Here is a 19364-nt window from a genome sequence, read left to right as displayed (position 1 = left end):
AAGTTTTGTATAAACCTTGTAGGTGTTTCTTTTTTCTGTTACTTAGTTTATTATCATAGCGTTGTAAAACAAGCGCATAATAAAAATCAAAATATGCACAACAATAGGCATAAGGTATATTGCTGTTAATACTTACTAACGCATGCCGAGGACTTCCCAGTAGGGTTGATCCATTTACCAGACTCGTCGCACTCCACATACCAGGCCCGATTGTGTTTTACGTATCCAGGGTTACACTGATATGCAGAACACTTGGCTTTGTATTTCGTGCTGCATATTTCTGAGACGTAGCCACCCTCAAATACTTTGGGACAATTAATCTCTAAAAAATATAATATTTCTAAAATAATGCTTTCTTAACTGACAGATGCCACTTAATGAAATCAAGATCTAAAGACTCGACATTATTACTTCGACTGCTGATGGACCTCTCCGATAAAAGTTAGTTGGTGACAAAATGTGAAAGGTTTGAAAGTTAAAGGCTTTAGGCGTATCACTGCGGTGGTAAACAAAAATAAGTGATTACTTTCAACGTATTCTTAGCAATGATTTAGCGTATCTAAATTTCAAGTCACTGAAAATCGAATCACTAATATTAAATATTGCTCAATGAGATATGCAACAAAATTGAGAGAGAGAGATCCCTTAATTATTCTTTTCTGAGATAGAGTGTGCTCTGGGCTCTCATGTTTTATTGTGGAATGAAGAATGCACGTGTGAATGTGTTTAGGAGCAATATATCCAATTTGCAGCGAAATCCTCATTTAATGTGTACCTTACCTTGACACAAGCTTTCCGGATTACGGTTCCATTTCAAATTGCTTCCACAAGCAATCGTTGATGGCGATATAGAGGGCTTGTACCCCTTATCGCACGTGAAGCTGCATGTTTGGCCAGGTTCTCGGATGCATGTGAGGTTGAGATCACCTCTGGGAATGTAGTAAGGACACTGTTGTCCATCAGGTCCTGAAAACATAATGATATTTTGTGTCAGCTTTTCGTACATGGACCACGTCGGGTTTTTAAGCTGGAGGTTATGTGTGCACGTACTGTCTATGTGGTAGAGTTAACGATCTGTGACTTACAAATTACATATAAGACAATGCATACAGAAACCGTAACTCTGGCTAGCATTTATTTTGCACGAAAACGTCTACTAACTCTTCTTTCATGTTCATCTTACAAAAGATTTGGAGTCAAAAAGCTAATGATTATATATTTATTCACGATCTAATAATAAATTTCATGACTCTCGGTATTAATAGACCCAGTGTTTTTAATGTTATATTTTACGAATGCTGTTCATGAATAATGCAGCAGTTGTAACTTTAATAATTACCTGAACAGTGTAATATGCGTAGATTCTCATAATGCTCTGAAACTATATTGATTATTTCTTGTAGAGTTGTAGACTTTACAAAAGACACTGATAATAAATATTTCTTTACAGTTTCTGTAGCATATCAGAAATACAAAATAAAGCAACAACAACAATACTGACAGCAACAACTATAAAGATTACAATATTAATCGTTAAGTGCAAATGTACTGTGATGTTAACCGATTATTGCTCTTTTCAAACTGTTTTGTTTGATGACATGATGTGAAAGGCTGAAAGGGTGTTTCTCAAGGATATGTTGATACAATTTGTCTTTATTATTATTTAAACGCATTTGCTTTAGTGTCTTCTATCGTTTTAAAAATAAGTTACGAGTTAGTATTGTTACAGACAATGTTTGTTTCTCAGTGCTATGTAAAATTTGAACCAGCGTGGATGTAACTCATTTTGCACAGTGTCGATGTATATCATTTTGCACAGTATGTAATTCATTTTGCACAGGGTGGATGTAATTCATTTTGTACAGTGTGGATGTAACTCATTTTGTACAGTGTGGATGTAACTCATTTTGTACAGGGTGGATGTAATTCATTTTGTACAGGGTCGATGTAATTCATTTTGCACAGTATGTAATTCATTTTGCACAGGGTGGATGTAATTCATTTTGCACAGTGTGGATGTAATTCATTTTGTACAGTGTGGATGTAATTCATTTTGCACTCCAGGTATATACGTCTGATAAATAAATATGAAATTCACAAAATCTTTGAAGTCAAATCATAATTTTATTAAGATATATTATATTAAGATAAATTACTTTCTTAGATAATCCAGACAGCTCTGGTGGCCTAATGGCTATAGTATCCGCCTCGGATGCGAGAGGTCGCAGGTTTGAACCACAGCAGAGTCATACCAAAGACTTACAATAATGGTACTAACAGCTGCCTCGCTTAGAGCTCTGCATTAAGAGGTTATTGTTAGGACTGGTCGGCCTGGTGTCAGGATAATGTGACTAGGTGGGACATCATGCTGCATGTCTGCGGCATGATGCTTCATGAAAGACATCTCTCTAAACTACCACACTGTGCTGATATCATAGCGATATGACTGAAAAGTTATTAAAGCTACGTTAAATATCCAAATTACACACACACACACACATCCAACCCCACACCCACAATACACACACTTAAATATACATATGTTCATAATTGATTTGTCTTAAAAATAAGTTTAAGTAAGTGTTTTGTCAAAATACACAAATTCACAGTAATATCAAAATGAAACAAAATTTTAGGTTGCATATGCATTCTATGTAAAATGTATTTCCAATGAGAACAATGTTGTTTAAGTCCCGTTTGATTTTGCTCTCGTGACAATTTCTTGAGCACGCAGAGAAAGCAAAACTGAAGGAATTATTGACTGAGTGGTCTTCAACGACCACATGTTTCTTCATCTCTAGAGTGGTCCCGCGGCATGCTTACTTTTCGGGGTCCTTCCAACTGGTCATTTAAAAACGTTCCATTGAATATTTACTACGCACTCTGACCTGTTATGCTTGGTATTTTTCATCTAGAAAGTTAACAATGTAATACATGTAAATTTTTGTATATATATATATATATATATATATATATATATATATATATATATATATATATATATATATATATCTGTGTGTGTGTTGTTGTTGTTGTTGTTGTGTGTGTGTGTGTGTGTGTGTATGTGTGTATGTGTGTGTGTGTCTGCCTGATATACTTGGGTGTTTATCACAGTTAGGCATATATCTTTCTGTTTTCTTCTAGAGACAAGTGTTTTACGTTTCTATCATTTTTCACTTTGCTTTTAATTATGTTCTGTGCCAGTATTACTTAATATGTTGAACTTCCACTCTTATTTAACCAAACTTGAGAAAGCAATGATATGGCATGAAATAGGTGAGATAAACCTGTTTGACGAAGAAAAGACTTTAAAACGCACAGAGAAATTTATGTGCTAATATCCGCGTACTTAAACTTCCATATTTTAGCTAATACAAAATGTTCCTTACAACGTGTTTATATATATATATATATATATATATATATATATATATATATATATATATATATATATATATATATATATATATATACTCATTTAAGGCGGCATGTTTATTTACGGCAAGGCTGAAAAGGTAGAAGTAGCCTTACTAACGATAACTGATCGGTCCAGTGAATGGATTTTACATATCTACCAGTACCAATTAATAGGTGAAAGACATAGTACGTACTTGCTGAGCTAGCACACGCAGTAGTAGGCTAGTAAGTTTCCTTACACAACCAATTTACATCGATATGTGATCAATCAGGATCCTAGCTTTGTCTACCAATCATTGCCAGGTTACAATAAATCCACAAATGCAGAGTGGATCTTGAAGTAGAGTAATTTCCATCTATGACACCATTAACCCGACCGATCCTGTCTAAAACCCGATAACACTGACACTTGAACGGCAGTCTTTAAAATTCGCCAAGTATCTAGTCATTTGTAAGTAAAAAGTTCAATTTGCTTGGCAGTTTGTGCGCTGTTATTACAAAGTTAATACTTAATAAAAGAGCGTGTTCCAGCTATTGATGATTGTGATACTAAGGTTTCAGAAATATAATCGGACTGGATGAAGATAGATCTTAAATTAAACTAAATTGTTCTGTGACATCGTCCGCACGTCAGTGATGGAGGAAAAAGTAATTTCAGCCCTTAAAAATGTACTAATGTGTGGGTATGTATATACAGAAATTTACAGAACGAGTGATATATCATTGATGCAGCGTATATACTGTACATATATTTTATTTATATCACACACATATACACATATTTGCCCTTTGAACGGAGTTTAGACTACAGGTAACTGTGTATTGACAGAGTGAATGCATTCTTCACATTACTTCCGATTGTGTATACTAGAAAATGTAGTTCTGTACCTTTTGTTGCTATTTAATTACCACCTTTGCATATTGATAAATTGGTTATTTTCGTTTTTGAGTTTCTATTTTTATTTACATCGAATTAGATCAAAAAATAAGGGACACTTTTATTTAAACATGAAAGATGGTTTTAATGAAAAGAGTAGAGTACTACAAACACATGGCTAGCTACGCCATTCATATATAAGCTCAACTTTTCACGTACCGGTTCATGAGAATTAGTGTAAAATATAAACTAAGTGAAATGACGAAGCAACGAGATGCAATTAAAATAGTTTAATATATTTAAAGATCTAAGACATTAGATTGTTTTAATAGTATTACTACTTACAATAAACATCTCTCTCTCTCTCTCTCTCTCTCTCTCTCTCTCTCTCGCTCGCTCGCTCGCTCGCTCCATTCGGTCGGTATAACTTCATTTGTACTTTCATCCACAGTTGCAGAGACATCCTAGTAATGACACAAAAAATCCTCAACACCCGCCTTTTCATAAATGTTCACCGTATCTTGCTACGGCGGTCCAGAGAGAGAGAGAGACAGAGAGAGAGAGAGAGAGAGAGAGAGAGAAAGAGAGATGGTGCAGCCTTTGTAAATTGTCATTTTTAATTAATAATAATCGAGTCATAGAACATTATAATAGGTTCAAGAAGCAAAAACGACAACAAAGCATTAAATACATCACAGGATGTGTGCCACGTAACCGGGAAATTGCCGTACGCTATCGACAGCTCTTGCCATTTTTGTATCATTGAGTAAATAAACACTCTAGATAAACCCCCAGGAAAGTGCCCACATAACATTACGACGAACCATATTCTTGCAAGTTACTTGGTATAACTTGGTTTCGAGGTTTACATTCAGCGCAAATTCTTTCTCTCTCACTCCATATTTCTGCGTATTTAGTCCTTATACTCGAGAGGGGAGGGGGAACGAAAAGCATAAATAATTGCGATGAAATTGTGCATCTTTAATGTCACGCGTCACCAATGATAAATGAGTGAAAAGTCGTCATTGATATATAGTCTAGAATCTAGAGCACACAGTTGCAAGAATGTCTCTATATGCGTATGATTGCGCCATGTGCGGATCACAATCTGATATACCAATAGTATTAACTTTTCATTTACTGTATATTTCTTTCGGCACAAACCATTTTGAAAGAAACGGACGACATCTGGACATTTACAAACAGTTACGGACCGCTCCGGGGGACTAGTGGTTAGAGCGTTCGCCTCGGATGCGAGAGGTCGGACCCAGGCCAAGTCACAACAAAGACTTATAAAAATGGTCCTAGCATCTGCCTCGCTTGACGCTTAGCATTACGAGGTTAGTGTTAGGATTGTTCGGCCTTGAGCTACATATATGCGGCTTGATGCCCCAGTGCTAGAGATATGACGGAAAAATTGTTATAGCTACCTTAAAAATCTAAAATACACAAACGCACACACACGCACACACACAGACACACACACGCAATTACGTCGTTCACATAACGTCATTAAATGATATACACTATCAAACAATCTTATGTCTGCAACAGGAGCAGAAAGGTGCACAAGACTTAATGAAAACTAAATTAAGGAAATCCTAATAGGGAGACAAGTTGTTATACATACAATGGCATATGCCTTATAAATGCCTTATTATTATGGCCATAGGGATATATATTATCTAACCCATTAAGACAGGAACTTTCTCTTTCCATGCACAATATTCGTGGGCATGAAAGAAAAATTACGTAGAGAAAACTCAATTATACACGCACAGCTATCGAAATGGTGTTAGCAAATATGTTGCTCCACTCATAAAAGTATGTGGGGGGGATGTATTTAAGCATATCATGTTTCAATAACAATGTGTGTGTGTGTGTGAGAGAGAGTGTGTTTGAGTTGGATTTTTAACGTAGCTTTAACAATGTTTCGGTTATATCGGTACGATTTCTGAAGTGGTGCAGCTTATAGTGACATCTAGCACTGGGGCATCATACCGCAGACATGTAGCATCATGTCCCACCCAGTCATAATCTCAACTGTTAGAAACCACACTTCGTTTACTATCAAAATATGTTTTCACGATCGAAACCTTTCATCAACTAGAGTGTATTTATAATAAATATTTATCTCTCTTCGTCCCTCACCTCCTTCCTCTTAAGTCACATGGCTATATTCTTTAATTATCATTCTATTGTTTGAATAGAAAGTAAGATATAGGATTCAATTCGTATCTTGTAAGATAGTCCCCAGTAGATTCACAGTACAAACTAAAGAAAACAATTGTTCCCAATCTTGTGATCATCATCATCATCATCATCATCATCATCATCAATAATAATAATAACCATAATAATAACAGAATTACGTAAGCATAAACTTCGCAGGTCTGAGCTCCACTCCGTGGAAGTTTGACAGGTCAACGCAGAAACTGATGTTTTCCGTCTATAGCCTGCTTCGCATGAAAAACTGCATGTTGACCCAACAACCGCTTCACATGATGTAGAGAAGGCCCCTTTTGCTATTACGGTAGGGCACGGCTTTGCTGTGATATAGACATATCGACAGAAACACATACAAAGAAATAAAAGCATATTTTGTTTTAATGTACACCTGTCATACATATACACGTACAAAGTTGGGGACCAATAAGGGAGATAAGTACGAAGGTACTACATTTACCGTAACATGCTTTGGTAAGAGAGTCGGAAAGTAGAGATTGCAAACTAGTAAGAATAAGATGAAAAGTAGGAAGGAATGAACAAGGAGCAACAGAGGAAGATACTTAATATTCGCACATCGGAAAGTCAATAATGTCATGATCAAGTCATTGTCTCAACATTTGTTATATATTGTATAAGGAATAATTTCAATTGTTCTTTATATTTGCATTTCATAAGCATGAGTGTCGCGGTTCTTATATTCCCCTTTTGACGTATTCAAAGAATGATGAACTTGATGTATTTTTACGAGGTTTAAATTATATTTATTTTTAAACATAAATAAATAAATAAATAACGTAGCTGCGATATGTTGCTATTTAAAGGTTGTTTGTTACTATTTCACTGTATGACAAACGGGGTAATTAATTACGTGATATCTTGATTCAAGGAATGTACGTACTAGCATCATGGTGATTATAACGTAGAAAGATGTAATTCATAAATACAAATTTTCTGCTTTCTTCAAAAAAACCTCATTCTAATTATCAGAAAGTGCACAAATAATAAACATACGTGTACAAATATCTCTGGTACTAACTAGCCTCTGCGAGTAAAGGGAAACCCATTGCCCGGATGCGGAACACTCAAGCCAGGACACTGTGTCATCCTTCTTGTAACCTTCGTGGCAGGAATAAGTACACGGTAGGCCCTGTGTGGCACACAACCATGTCACATCACCGTGGGGGATTTGCATGTCACATGCTGAAATATCGTTTTAAATAGATCATTAAAGCTACACTCTTATTCTTACTGATACCGATCATCAAATAATTTGTTTTACGCTAACTTGTTTCAGCGGATGGTATGCTATCCTTCCACCAATTATAAATCAGGCTCCATTTGTCTGTGCTCTTACTGATTCTACTCAATCCATCTCGTATAAATTTTGTGGTGGGACCTTTCCTTGAATAAAGTAGGAAATAGAAAGAAGATAAAAAGCCGTAAATATTGAGTCATCAAAAAAAGGACTCCACACATAAGCGCAATTTATTGTCATCGAAAAGTAATTCACGTTAGAAATTACTGCATTGTTTGATGAAATTACAATATTAAAACTGAGCAATCAATTGATCGTTTTATGCTGGATGACGTGCTTTTTCAGTCAAATACAAATAGTGCGGATTAATTTTTAATCTCTCTTGCTTGTACTTCTACTATAGCTACTTGCAAACTGTGTAAACTAAATCAAAGCAGATAAAACCTTGTTTAATACACTGCAGTGTATAGCTTCTTCCATTGACTGTGAGAAGTTACAATAAAATTCAGGTTAATTGCCTCCGTTGCAGTGCATATCATGTCCTTCGGGATTGTAAATGATTTGGTAGTATCTCCAGTCCGGTTCTAAGTCTCTTTGACAACCACGTGCCAGTTGTTGTTTTGATAGAGGAATATTATGGAAACTTTTATTTAAAAAAATACACTAGAAATACTGATTGTCATCTACAGATCAGAAACTAAATCCTTTGTCATAATGAAATAAATATACGTTTGGTTATAGATGAGAGAGAGAGAGAGAGAGAGAGAGAGAGAGAGAGAGAGAGGGAGAGAGAGAGAGAGTGTGTATGGGAGAAAACATTCTAAAAATAGAGGCATAGAAGCTAGTCTAGTTAGCTTCTCTACTCCCCTCGCTAGGTCACGAGCATAGTTTTCCTTAACAGTGCTAGTAGATGCAGCAACGCACGTGAATACACAATTTACATTTTAAAACAATATAATTAAATTATTGTCATTGGCACTATGATGTCCAACCATTCACCCATTGAATTAAATGCAAAATGTATTAATTTTTAACGATTTTAGGTAACACTTGAAAGCATTCAACAAAATACTACGGGCTTTATACAGGAGATAATATCAAGTCAAAACACAGAAAGATGAAATTGTGCTATTACGCTCGTACAAAGTGTACGAACATTTTTTGACATTTTGCATATACTATGACTAAACATTATAACTTTGTTAGTGTTTTAGTTCAGGCACTAATCCATACCTAATTCATTTCAGTAGTATTTGGTCCCAAGCTATGCCTAAGAGCATAAGCTCAGATCCGTTATATTACGAGTCTGATCCGTTACGTTAATAAATTAAGGCTGAAAATAGGAAAGCTTGGGAATTTTACCGTGTTGCTGGAATGAGTTATGTGTAACTTTAAAGCATAAATACACAGAGATCGGCTTTGCTGAAACAATCTTACAACCGATTCTCTTTCCTCATTCTCTGACGAGTTTATAAATATACACATCTTGTTGTTTATGGGGTTTTACTTTTGATAGTGGTTGACTTCATAGGTTGTAGTATATGTATGCTGGTCGTAACAAAATACTGTTGAATGCTACCTGTGTACAAAAAAGTGTTAATGATATACACATTAAATACTGGACACAGGGAAATCGAAATCACAATTACCTAATACGTAATTCTAGCGGTATCTTCAATGCAAGGTATACACATTGTGAAATTTAATCTATTACTAATATCTAAGATATTTAGCTGTCCAAACCTATTAAAATAAGGTGGATGCAAACATGGAGAAACAAGAAACTTGTTTCAAATCATTATAAGATAAACGCTCATGAATGAAATGACCTTCACTGTCATGTACCTCATGTCAAAGCATTATAAAATTGACGCACATGAATCAAATTATCTTTATCAGTCATGTACCTCATGTAAAAGCATTATTAGATAGACGCTCATGAATGAAATCAGCTTTATCAGCTTTATCAGGCATGTATCTCGTGACAAAGCATTATAAGATAAACGTTCATGAAAGTAATGATCGTTATCAGTCATGTATCTCATGTCAAAGCATTATAAGACAGACGTTCATCAATGAAATGACCTTCGTCCGTCTTGTTCCTATTGTCAAGGCATTATACGATAGATGCTCATAAATGAATCATCATTATAAGTAATGCACCTCAGGTCAAAGCATTATAAGAGAGACGCTCATGAATGAAATGACCTTCACAGTCATGTACCTCATGTAAAAGCAATATAAGATAGACGCGTATGAATGAATCATCCTTATCAGTCATGTACCTCATGTCAAAGGGTTATAAGATAGACGCTCATGAAAGTAATGACCTTTATCAGTCATGTAACTCATTTCAAAGCATTATAAAATAGACCTTCATGAAGGAAATGACCTTTATCAGCCATGTACCTCATGTTAAAGCATTATAAGACTGACGTTCATGAACGAAATGATCCTTATCAGTCATGTACATCATGTCAAAGCATTACAAGATAGATGCTCATGAATGAAATAACCATCACCAGTCATGTACCTTCGTATGGTAAATATAACCAAACTAATTCACGACATCCAAGCAAACCTAACAACTTGCTTACCTCTTACAGCATAACTACTCGATAACTGCCTGCGTTCACTGCTCGACAAACATGCCTCAGCTACGAAGTGCAGATATCAATTCAAAAGTGTTCTCCATGGTATAACAGTGTTAGGGACCAGCTTCGCGCTGCTAAAAGAGAACGCCGTAAAGCTGAGAGGCTTTGGTTTTCCACCAGACTCACTATTCATAAGCAAATCTATGAAGCCGCTAAGAAGAATGACACAAATATAGTCCATGCAGCGAAATGAGCCCACAACACTACTAAGATCATGGAAAGTTCTAGCTGCAAAGAGCTCTTCGAGATTACTAACAAGCTAATGTCAAGGAACAAATGTACACTACTTCCAACTACCTTCTCTCAAGTCGACCTTCCGTATATGTTTGCAAATTTCATCCGTGACAAAGTACAAACCTTTTGAGATAAGTTTGATGCCACATTTTCAATTGAATCGCCGTCACCATACAGTTGCTATACATAATTTAAGCGGCAACCATTAGCAGCATTTGAACCTGTCTCTATGGATTTCGTATGTACAATCCCGATGAAGAGCGCACCAAAGTCACTTGAACTTGATCCAATTCCAACATCACTGCTGCTTCAGTGCTTAGATCCAGTATTACCTTCAATAAGTTATGTTATTAATACATTTCTCTCATCCGGGGAATTCCCATCATTTTTCAAAACTGTCATTGTAAAGCCTCTGCTGAAGAAACCAACATTAGATCATAACGATTTAAATAACTACCACCCAGTTTCTAATCTCCCATTCACATCAAAAATCTTAGAAAAGGTTGTTCTATCATACCTTGTATTTCATCTGAATTCAAAAACAGTCTTTTTAGCAATGTACAATCTGCATATCACCCTAGCCACAGTACTGAAACGACTCCTCTAAAAGTAGTTAATGACATTCCCTATGCGTTGGATAGCGGAAAGATTACAGTCCGCACCCTCCTTGATTTGTCTGCAGCATTTGACACACTAGACCATGATATATTACTTCACCGTCTCCAACATGTATATGGCATTCACGATACAGCCTTACTGTGGTTCAAGTTCTACTTGATCAACAGGACAGAAATTGTATCTGCAAATGGAATACACTCCAGCCCAGTTGACCTATGTTGTGGTGTTCCACATGGGTATGTTCTTGGACCTGTTGTCTTCATTATATACAGTCAGTCGCTCTCAAGTGTCATAGATAATCATCCAGTGTCTCACCGATTGTACGCTGATGACACCCAAATATACAAAACTAGCCACCCAACTGAAGTTGATGCTACCATCCAAGGTGTAGAGAGGTGCATTTCTGATGTGAAATCATGGATGACATGTAAAAAGCTGCAGACGAATGATGATAAAACTGAGGCCATTCTGGTTACAACACAAAGACTTTCTCATTCACATCCTTTACCTCAATCAATAAATATCGGCAACGCCAACATTAAATTCACACAATCAGTACGAAACCTAGGTGTTACTCTCGACAGTACTCTCACATTGCACCAACATGTGATGAACATATGCCAGGCAGCATATCTTGAGCTGAGACGCATCAGCTCCATTCGAAAATATCTTTCTGTCGATGCCACTAAAACGTTTGTGTGTTCTTTAGTACTTTCAAGACTAGACTAGTGTAACTCAGGTCTGTCTGGTTCATCTCAATATTTGCTCCAGAAACTTCAAAAAGTTCAAAACACAGCTGCTCGGATTATACTTACAGTACCACAATCAGAGCACACCTCCCCGCTGCTCTGTACCCTACACTGGCTATCCATTCGATCCAGAATCCAACACAAAATTTGTTCTCTGTGCTACGTTTCACTGTCGGACTCTAGTCCAACATACCTAACCAACCTCACACATGTGTACACACCAGCATGATACTTAAGCTCCTCTTCTGAAAATCGTATACTTATTATTCCCACTATGAAGACAAAGTCAGATGGACAGCCTTCTTTTGCATACCAGGACATACCAGGACTTAGACACAAAGAGACAGTGGTCACATTCAAGAGTGCTCTCAAAACTCACTTATTTCGACTGCAATAACAGACCTAAAGACCTAATAATGTTTCCAACCTATTCTCAGCATGTTTTTTTATGTTTTCTAATTTCATGTTGTTTGTTTATGTAATCATATCATTATGCTTTTTCATCTTATAGGTGTTGTCTAATGTTGTAAAGCGCTTACAGCTTCTAAAGATTAGGCGCTATACAAAGTCCTAATTATTATTAATAAAATTATTATTATTATTATTATGTACCTCAAGTAAAATCATTATAAGAATGACGCTCATAAACGAAATCATCCTTATCAGTCATGTAACTCATGTTAAAGCATTATAAGAATGACGCTCTTGAATGAAATGATCCTTATCAGTCATGTACCTCATGTCAAACAAACCTATTCGTATCTTTGTACCTTCGTATATGATGCTTCATCTATCTACGTGCCTCAATCATAAGACCATGATTCCGAAGTTACTCAAAGGTAGTCTATAAAATGTAAGTTTCTGCAGTAGTGTCTTTTAGAACAGTCAGTAATGTTGTCATCTCATGATTAAAAACTCCTTCAAACTTTGCATGAAAAGTACTATAAACACACGTCAGTCACCAACATCCTGCGCAAACCGGACCTAACGAAACCTCTTTGAATAATCTACATGATGACGTTGGTGCGCCCATGTTTATCTTCCTGTTTCTTCTAAGCGTCTTGACATTACAGATATCCAATATGGATAACTGGCTGGATTAATTCTATATATATATATATTGATACAATAGTTTCAACGTTTCAGAGGCATTAATGTAGATGATATATTTCAATGCATATTCTTTGAATAAATATATTTAAATTCATATCCGTTCATATTAAACAATTGTCGTACTTGTATAAATATACTGGACCAATAATCGTTTGAAGACACCTAATTTCGCCAAGTACAATCTTACTATCCAAAGTGCATGCCATATTCATTCCTTTAAATTGTTATCGTTTGAATCACAAGAAAGTCTAAAAGAGCTTTTCTGGAAGGAAAAACATCGTTTTATACTTTATACAAATGTGTGTTAAAAGTCAGATGCTTGATAATGTATTGTGATTTTAAAGAGGGTTAAGGACAATGAAGAGTGTCTTCAAATTTGGCTATGGTTTCAAAACACTGTGCCTAGCGTCTTGTGTTGTACGAGCAATTTAACTGGCCTTAGTGGTGTTATCATTGTTTTATTTATAGAGCATCTCTGAACAAAGTAGACAAGGACCTGCAGTGGTCCACTGCTTAGTGGTATAATCCGTTTTAGTATAATGCGTCAGCAGATCAGGGTCGACTCTGGACCCTTTCCAACATAAGTGAGCGATTACAATAAACCCTGATCTGTTCATGCAATATGTGATATACACCGATTAGTACTGTATGTAACATCATCTACCCTGATCTGTTCATGCAATATGTGATATACACCGATTAGTACTGTATGTAACATCTACCCTGATACTCTAATACTCACAAAAGTCATCTTGCAGCCTTCTTTACTGCTCCTGAGGAAATAAGTAAAAGAAAACACGTTTCGAGCAATTTCCGATCAATGTAAATACTTACAACATGCAACGCTACAAATCAATACAATCCACAGAAGCAGAAAATAGATCAAACCGTTCTTTTCCATGATTTTTGACAATCATACTTTTCCTGTCCACAGTGATGAACGGATTATACTTAATTCCCTACGCATAAATCAACCGGTCTATTCCAGCATACAAAAAACAAATCCAGGTAGTTAATAGACAAGTACATTGATTTGCTGAACGTCATTGTCCTGTCTGAATGACTGCGTATTTAATACAACTCTAAAGCGGGTACTGGAAAGACAAAGCCGAGGAACAATACGCAATAGCCCTTTATTTTACTGTATTATCCATAACATGGTCACCGCGTATTTTTTCGTGGATTCTTTACAGATCTCAGCAGTGCGGTTTACTTTGCCGTATTCAATTATGCGGTGACTGTGAACAGTCTCTTCGTTTTTTTATTTTCCTGTTCATTCTTTTCATCGAATGTTACACAAACAAATCACACATTATTGTTAACGATTTGTTAAAATGGAGGAACTACTGATCCGACGACCTGGTTGATCTTTAATTTGGAAGGTTGTATCACAAAGCATTCTTGACTAAACCAGAGATAAATTTCTAAGCAAATCAGAACAAAATATAACAACTCCCTATTCAAACCCAGACTGATTACCTGAATGTGGAATTTTATATCTCTTCAAGCAATAATAGAAAAATGATTCGAAATACAAGCACCAAATGCGTTTTAGAGATGGTTTTAAAATTAATTTTTCTTTAATAGTGTTAAAAAGGAAATTATTTTCAAATATTTCTCTAGAAATAAATACATATTGTCCAGATCTTTTAAATGCAAACTTTACACTTTTTTATTCAGGAAGAAAAAGACTGCATTATATGAAAACCTTCAACCTAATTTAACCTTATGTAGAAGTGATGCATTTACCATAATAGCATTGGCGGCATCGTCCTTGAAATGCATTGCCTACTAGTATAGTTGAGACAATACAAAAAAACAAAATTGCACAAGTCTGCGGAATCGAAACAAAAATCCGATGATTCATTCTTTTGTTGTCCATACAAAGCGTAATTGGATTTTTCGTTAATGTTTTAATTTAGAGTTTCAATAAAGTTCATAATAGTATTGAATAACATGCATAGCATAACATCGCATAGCACATCACAGTCTAGTCAAGTCAAGCCTAGCACAGCACAGTACAGTACATTACAGTACAGTACGGTACGGTACGGTACAGTACAGTACAGGACAGTACAGCACAGCACAGCACAGCAGAACAGCACAGCATAGCACAGCACAGAACAGTACAGTATAGTACAGTACAGTAGGTACAGTATAACATTATATAGTGCAGTATACTATATATAAAAATATATTTTTCCAATTTGACTAAATTTATTTAACATTATAATTGCTTAATTTGCAGAAAATAAGTAGGCATAATATATCACAATAGTTTTAAATCATATTATTATATGCTCATTTTTTTCCCCCGTTAACTTTACATTAACAGAATCGTTCAATATTCCCCGATAATGAACGCGCGCGACAATACACATATAGCATTCACGTGAATAAAGGAACTATTTTCTTTTGTAAATAAACAATGGACTCAGACGCCAGCACATTTGATTTGTAAACAAATCATGTACACTCGCGTAAGAGGCTCTTTACGTTGTGGTTGTTTAAATTTTGTTTCTGAATGAACTAAAAAATGTTTCGTGGACTGCAAAAAAAGACCATCTGTCTTGACATTTTGCGTTGATACAATGTTACTGATTTAGGCTATCTACCTTATTTAAATGACGGATTAGGTCCTTACAAATAACAAGGCATATACTGTTTTCTTTAGCTGGTGATAAGAATGGCAAAATAAAATATACTTACAGTTTTACATCCTGAATTTCCTCAAAATGTTTTTTCTTAATTCTGCAAATCTGAATTACATGAGCCATATCATAGGTTTTCAATCTGGATTACACATTTCGAAAGTGTGCTGTAATTTTCATGATAAGTGCAATTGCTTCCTCCTTACTGCACTCAAAATGAAATACACATTAAATTCCATAGAGTCTTTTTGAAAATTGCAACTGAAAGACTTCATATTTTTCCCACGTTATGATTTCAAACATTCAATGACAGAAACAAAAACACATTTTCAGGCGTAAACACGCTTCTCCCGCGCCACTTTAATCCGATGTATTTCATGTATAATTTGCACAGATGAATCCAGTCCAAAATCACAAACGTTCGTAGAATCGAAACAAATACCAAAATATATTCACTCCAGATCAAATGGAAAAGTCGCTGCAATGCCCATTCATTCACAATATGATTGCAAATTTCAATTTTAACTAGACACGCCATTTTCTTTCGAAAGTTCTGTCGACCGCGCGACTAAGTTCAAATTTATCTGGGTGGAGCTATGTGGGCATTAATAATGATGTCATTTTGTAATGTTAAATCTGCGCTTGTGTATTTAGTTTGGAATACGGCATTCATTCATTTACCTTGTTTCTGGTAGTGTATTTTGTTTATATAATTAAACCTTAGGTAGAATAAATAAATATAATGAAAAGGTTACTGCATTTGTATGGGAAAATATGAACTCGTTTTTTCGGAAGGATATACTGCACTCACAAGTTCGTGCAGTATTCATTCCGAAAACTCGTTCATATTTTCCCATACAAATGCAGTAACCTATAAATACTATTTCGTTCAAAATTTTAATATGCACGATTATAATTTGGCCTAGCAGTACAATAATGGGCACACATTGAATAACGATGATGAAGCAAACAAGCAGAGATGTAAAAAATGTATTGTATTTTAGGTAATATACATGAAAATAAAACCAAATGAAAAAAATACAATGAAATATAGGTAAATGTTTTAGTAAAATGACCTATATTTATGTTGATGTAAAATGTTTCGTATTTATTTATTTTTAACAAGAAATCGGGCTTGAAAATACATTTCATATATTAAAATACTATTAAGTCCAGTGATGACATAGATGCTCTCATTATCAAAAAGTGCTTCTCTTTAGCAGTATTATTCTTCGGTACAGTGCTGGTCCATTTACTGATTCCCATCAACAACGTCCTGCTTGTCCTTATTATATTTGCAGTGTGTAGCTCTCACCAAATTGGGAAAAATGCGCCGGCTGGTCAGGAACTACGCAGATCTCTTTTTAATTATAAGTGTGATGCATGCAATAGGCCCTGATATTGTATATTTTTCAGGTAGGTCAGGGACTAGAGTGTTCACAACTTGCAATCATAAGGGGAACGATAACCGTACACCCTGATTTGTAGTATACGCCATTAGGTCAGGGATTAGGCTGTTCTCGTGTAATTATAAATGGAAACATTACAGAAGACATTATCTGTTTGATGTGATGACAGATTAATGAATACACTGTTAGCTTGCAATCATACGTGGAACAAATACAGACGACATGATCTATATAATGCACTAGAAGTAAGGGACTACGCTATCATCTTGCCATCATAATTGGAAAGAGTACTCTACACCCTACTCTATATAATGCGCTGACATTTAAGGGATTACGCTGTTCGCTTGCAGTCATAAGTGGCGGTATATTATACAGTATATATTGATCTTGTGACGCATTATAAATAACCACAAGAAGTCATTTTGCTTTCTTTTATACAAAACGGGATTAACATAAGTAAAATCAAATCAACAACAACAAATTAGCAGCTGTTTGAAATGAACTGAATTATTGCACATGTTTACGAGAGATAAAGGTTAGGATCGATATAGTATTTTTGACCAGAAAACATATCAAACTATTCTTTACAAATCTTAACCTAGTTTCCATGATTATCGACAATGATCAAGGCATGACGGCTATATAATGATAAATGCCACAAACCTGTCCTTTTTATCAAGGTGCTTTTTCCGGCCTAATCTGGTATACAACATATCACAAAATATGAGGTGTTAAATCAAGAACACGTACATTAGATGCACTGAACTCAGGTCTACGAATTAGTAATGATACATTATATGCAAGTTGTTGGAAGAGTATAATCCACATATATCGAGGTCATTACCAGAAGGTGAAACACAAAACCCTAAGAAGTCATTTTGCTTTCCTTTCTTTTATACAAATTGCGGATAGGAAGGTGAGTATCCTCTCATTTGTTTCTAGGGTCTGTTTCAAGTGGTGGATAGAATGTTAGGAAGTTTGTTTTTGTTGTTTTCTTTAAATATAAGATTCGAAGATAGGAGGGATTTTGTGGCTTTTCCAAAGAAGTGTGATATAGCAATGTCCCATTTTAGTTTTTAAAAGAAGATAGTGACATGATGACCTATATATTTTTTAACGGTTGGAACTTGGTATCCTAGGATTTAGAAATAAATGTTGATATTAGGATGGGTGGTTGTATTCTTTAATATACTTAATGTTTATGGAGAGTGTATGTGTTTTGCGACATTGTAATGCTCTAGAATTTCTTTGTTCCCAAAGTTTAAATAATTCTCAGGTGGTCTTGTTTTGTTTATTTTATTTTGTCTTGAAATGGAGGATAGGTGGGTGGTGCCCTGTGAAATAAGATTTATAGACTACTATCGGTACTACTACTACTACTACTACTAATAGTAATAATAATAATAATAATAAAGTAGTAAGATAAGACTTTGTGCTTTGCAAATGTATTCGCAGGTTGTCCATTATCTTAGTGAACCTTTAAAGTTCTGTCTTGTTCTGCCACCAACATCCCTGCCGTTACTTTTTCTTAAGAGGGTATGCCAGCCAAACCATTTTCAGCATTAAAAGACTTCTATCAACAAACATGTATATTATAATAGGGCAATTTTCTTTTAGACTTACCATGGGTACGCCTACGAAATTTCTTACAAAAAAACTAAGTTTTTCGAAGCTATTTGATTACAAGGCCAATTTGATTTTTTTCTCACAGACTAAGAGTCGAATGTTTGCCTACATTGAATGAGGCCACATTCTCTGTTCCCTTCATCACGAGGGTCATACCCTTCCCTATCCAGAGAGATATGCAATATAGGGGTCAGGCACTTTTTACTATTAGTTTAAGGGTGGAAAATTTCTATCGGAGATTGTAGGTCCCCCAAATACAAGCTTACCTGTAGAACCAAACCATACAAGCCGACTACAAAAAGCTCTTAAATAAAACTCCGTCAGTGCACAACTCATTCCAGATTCTGGGAACACGATCAAACGTTCGATGATCGTTTCGACTAAAATCAGTGTGTATGCCTTGGATACAAACCTCAATGTGTCGCGCGGCATAGCATGGCATGTCATGGCATAGCATCTCAATTATAGCACAGTACATCACAGCTTAGCACAGCACAGCATAGCACATCATAGCATAGCATAGCATAGCAAA

General features: G+C 35.5%; 1 protein-coding gene across 4 annotated transcripts in view; it reads right to left on the bottom strand.

Annotated features, from left to right (window-relative positions):
* The window catches only part of LOC149774295 (P-selectin-like), a 144434-nt gene extending 130282 nt beyond the window's left edge, over nucleotides 1-14152 (bottom strand). Inside the window, exons 1-5 of one of the 4 annotated variants that reach the window (XM_089945466.1) lie at nucleotides 13981-14152; nucleotides 7535-7723; nucleotides 6667-6843; nucleotides 781-966; nucleotides 137-322 (exon numbers count right to left, since the gene is read on the bottom strand). In XM_089945466.1, coding sequence (XP_089801592.1) covers nucleotides 137-322; nucleotides 781-966; nucleotides 6667-6843; nucleotides 7535-7723; nucleotides 13981-14047 — 805 coding nt within the window. In that variant the 5' untranslated portion in view covers nucleotides 14048-14152. The remainder of the gene's footprint in view (nucleotides 1-136; nucleotides 323-780; nucleotides 967-6666; nucleotides 6844-7534; nucleotides 7724-13980) is intronic. The other 3 variants (XM_089945462.1, XM_089945464.1, XM_089945463.1) reach the window with 3 other exon arrangements.
* Between the last annotated feature and the right edge of the window lie 5212 nt (nucleotides 14153-19364).

This window comes from Sinohyriopsis cumingii, unplaced genomic scaffold (genome assembly GCF_028554795.1).
Source record: "Sinohyriopsis cumingii isolate HCF-2022 unplaced genomic scaffold, ASM2855479v2 utg000349l, whole genome shotgun sequence".
Classification (NCBI taxonomy): Eukaryota; Metazoa; Mollusca; class Bivalvia; order Unionida; family Unionidae; genus Sinohyriopsis; species Sinohyriopsis cumingii.
Note: the sequence above shows the minus strand (reverse complement) of the source record. Positions and strands in the feature narration are given on the sequence as shown.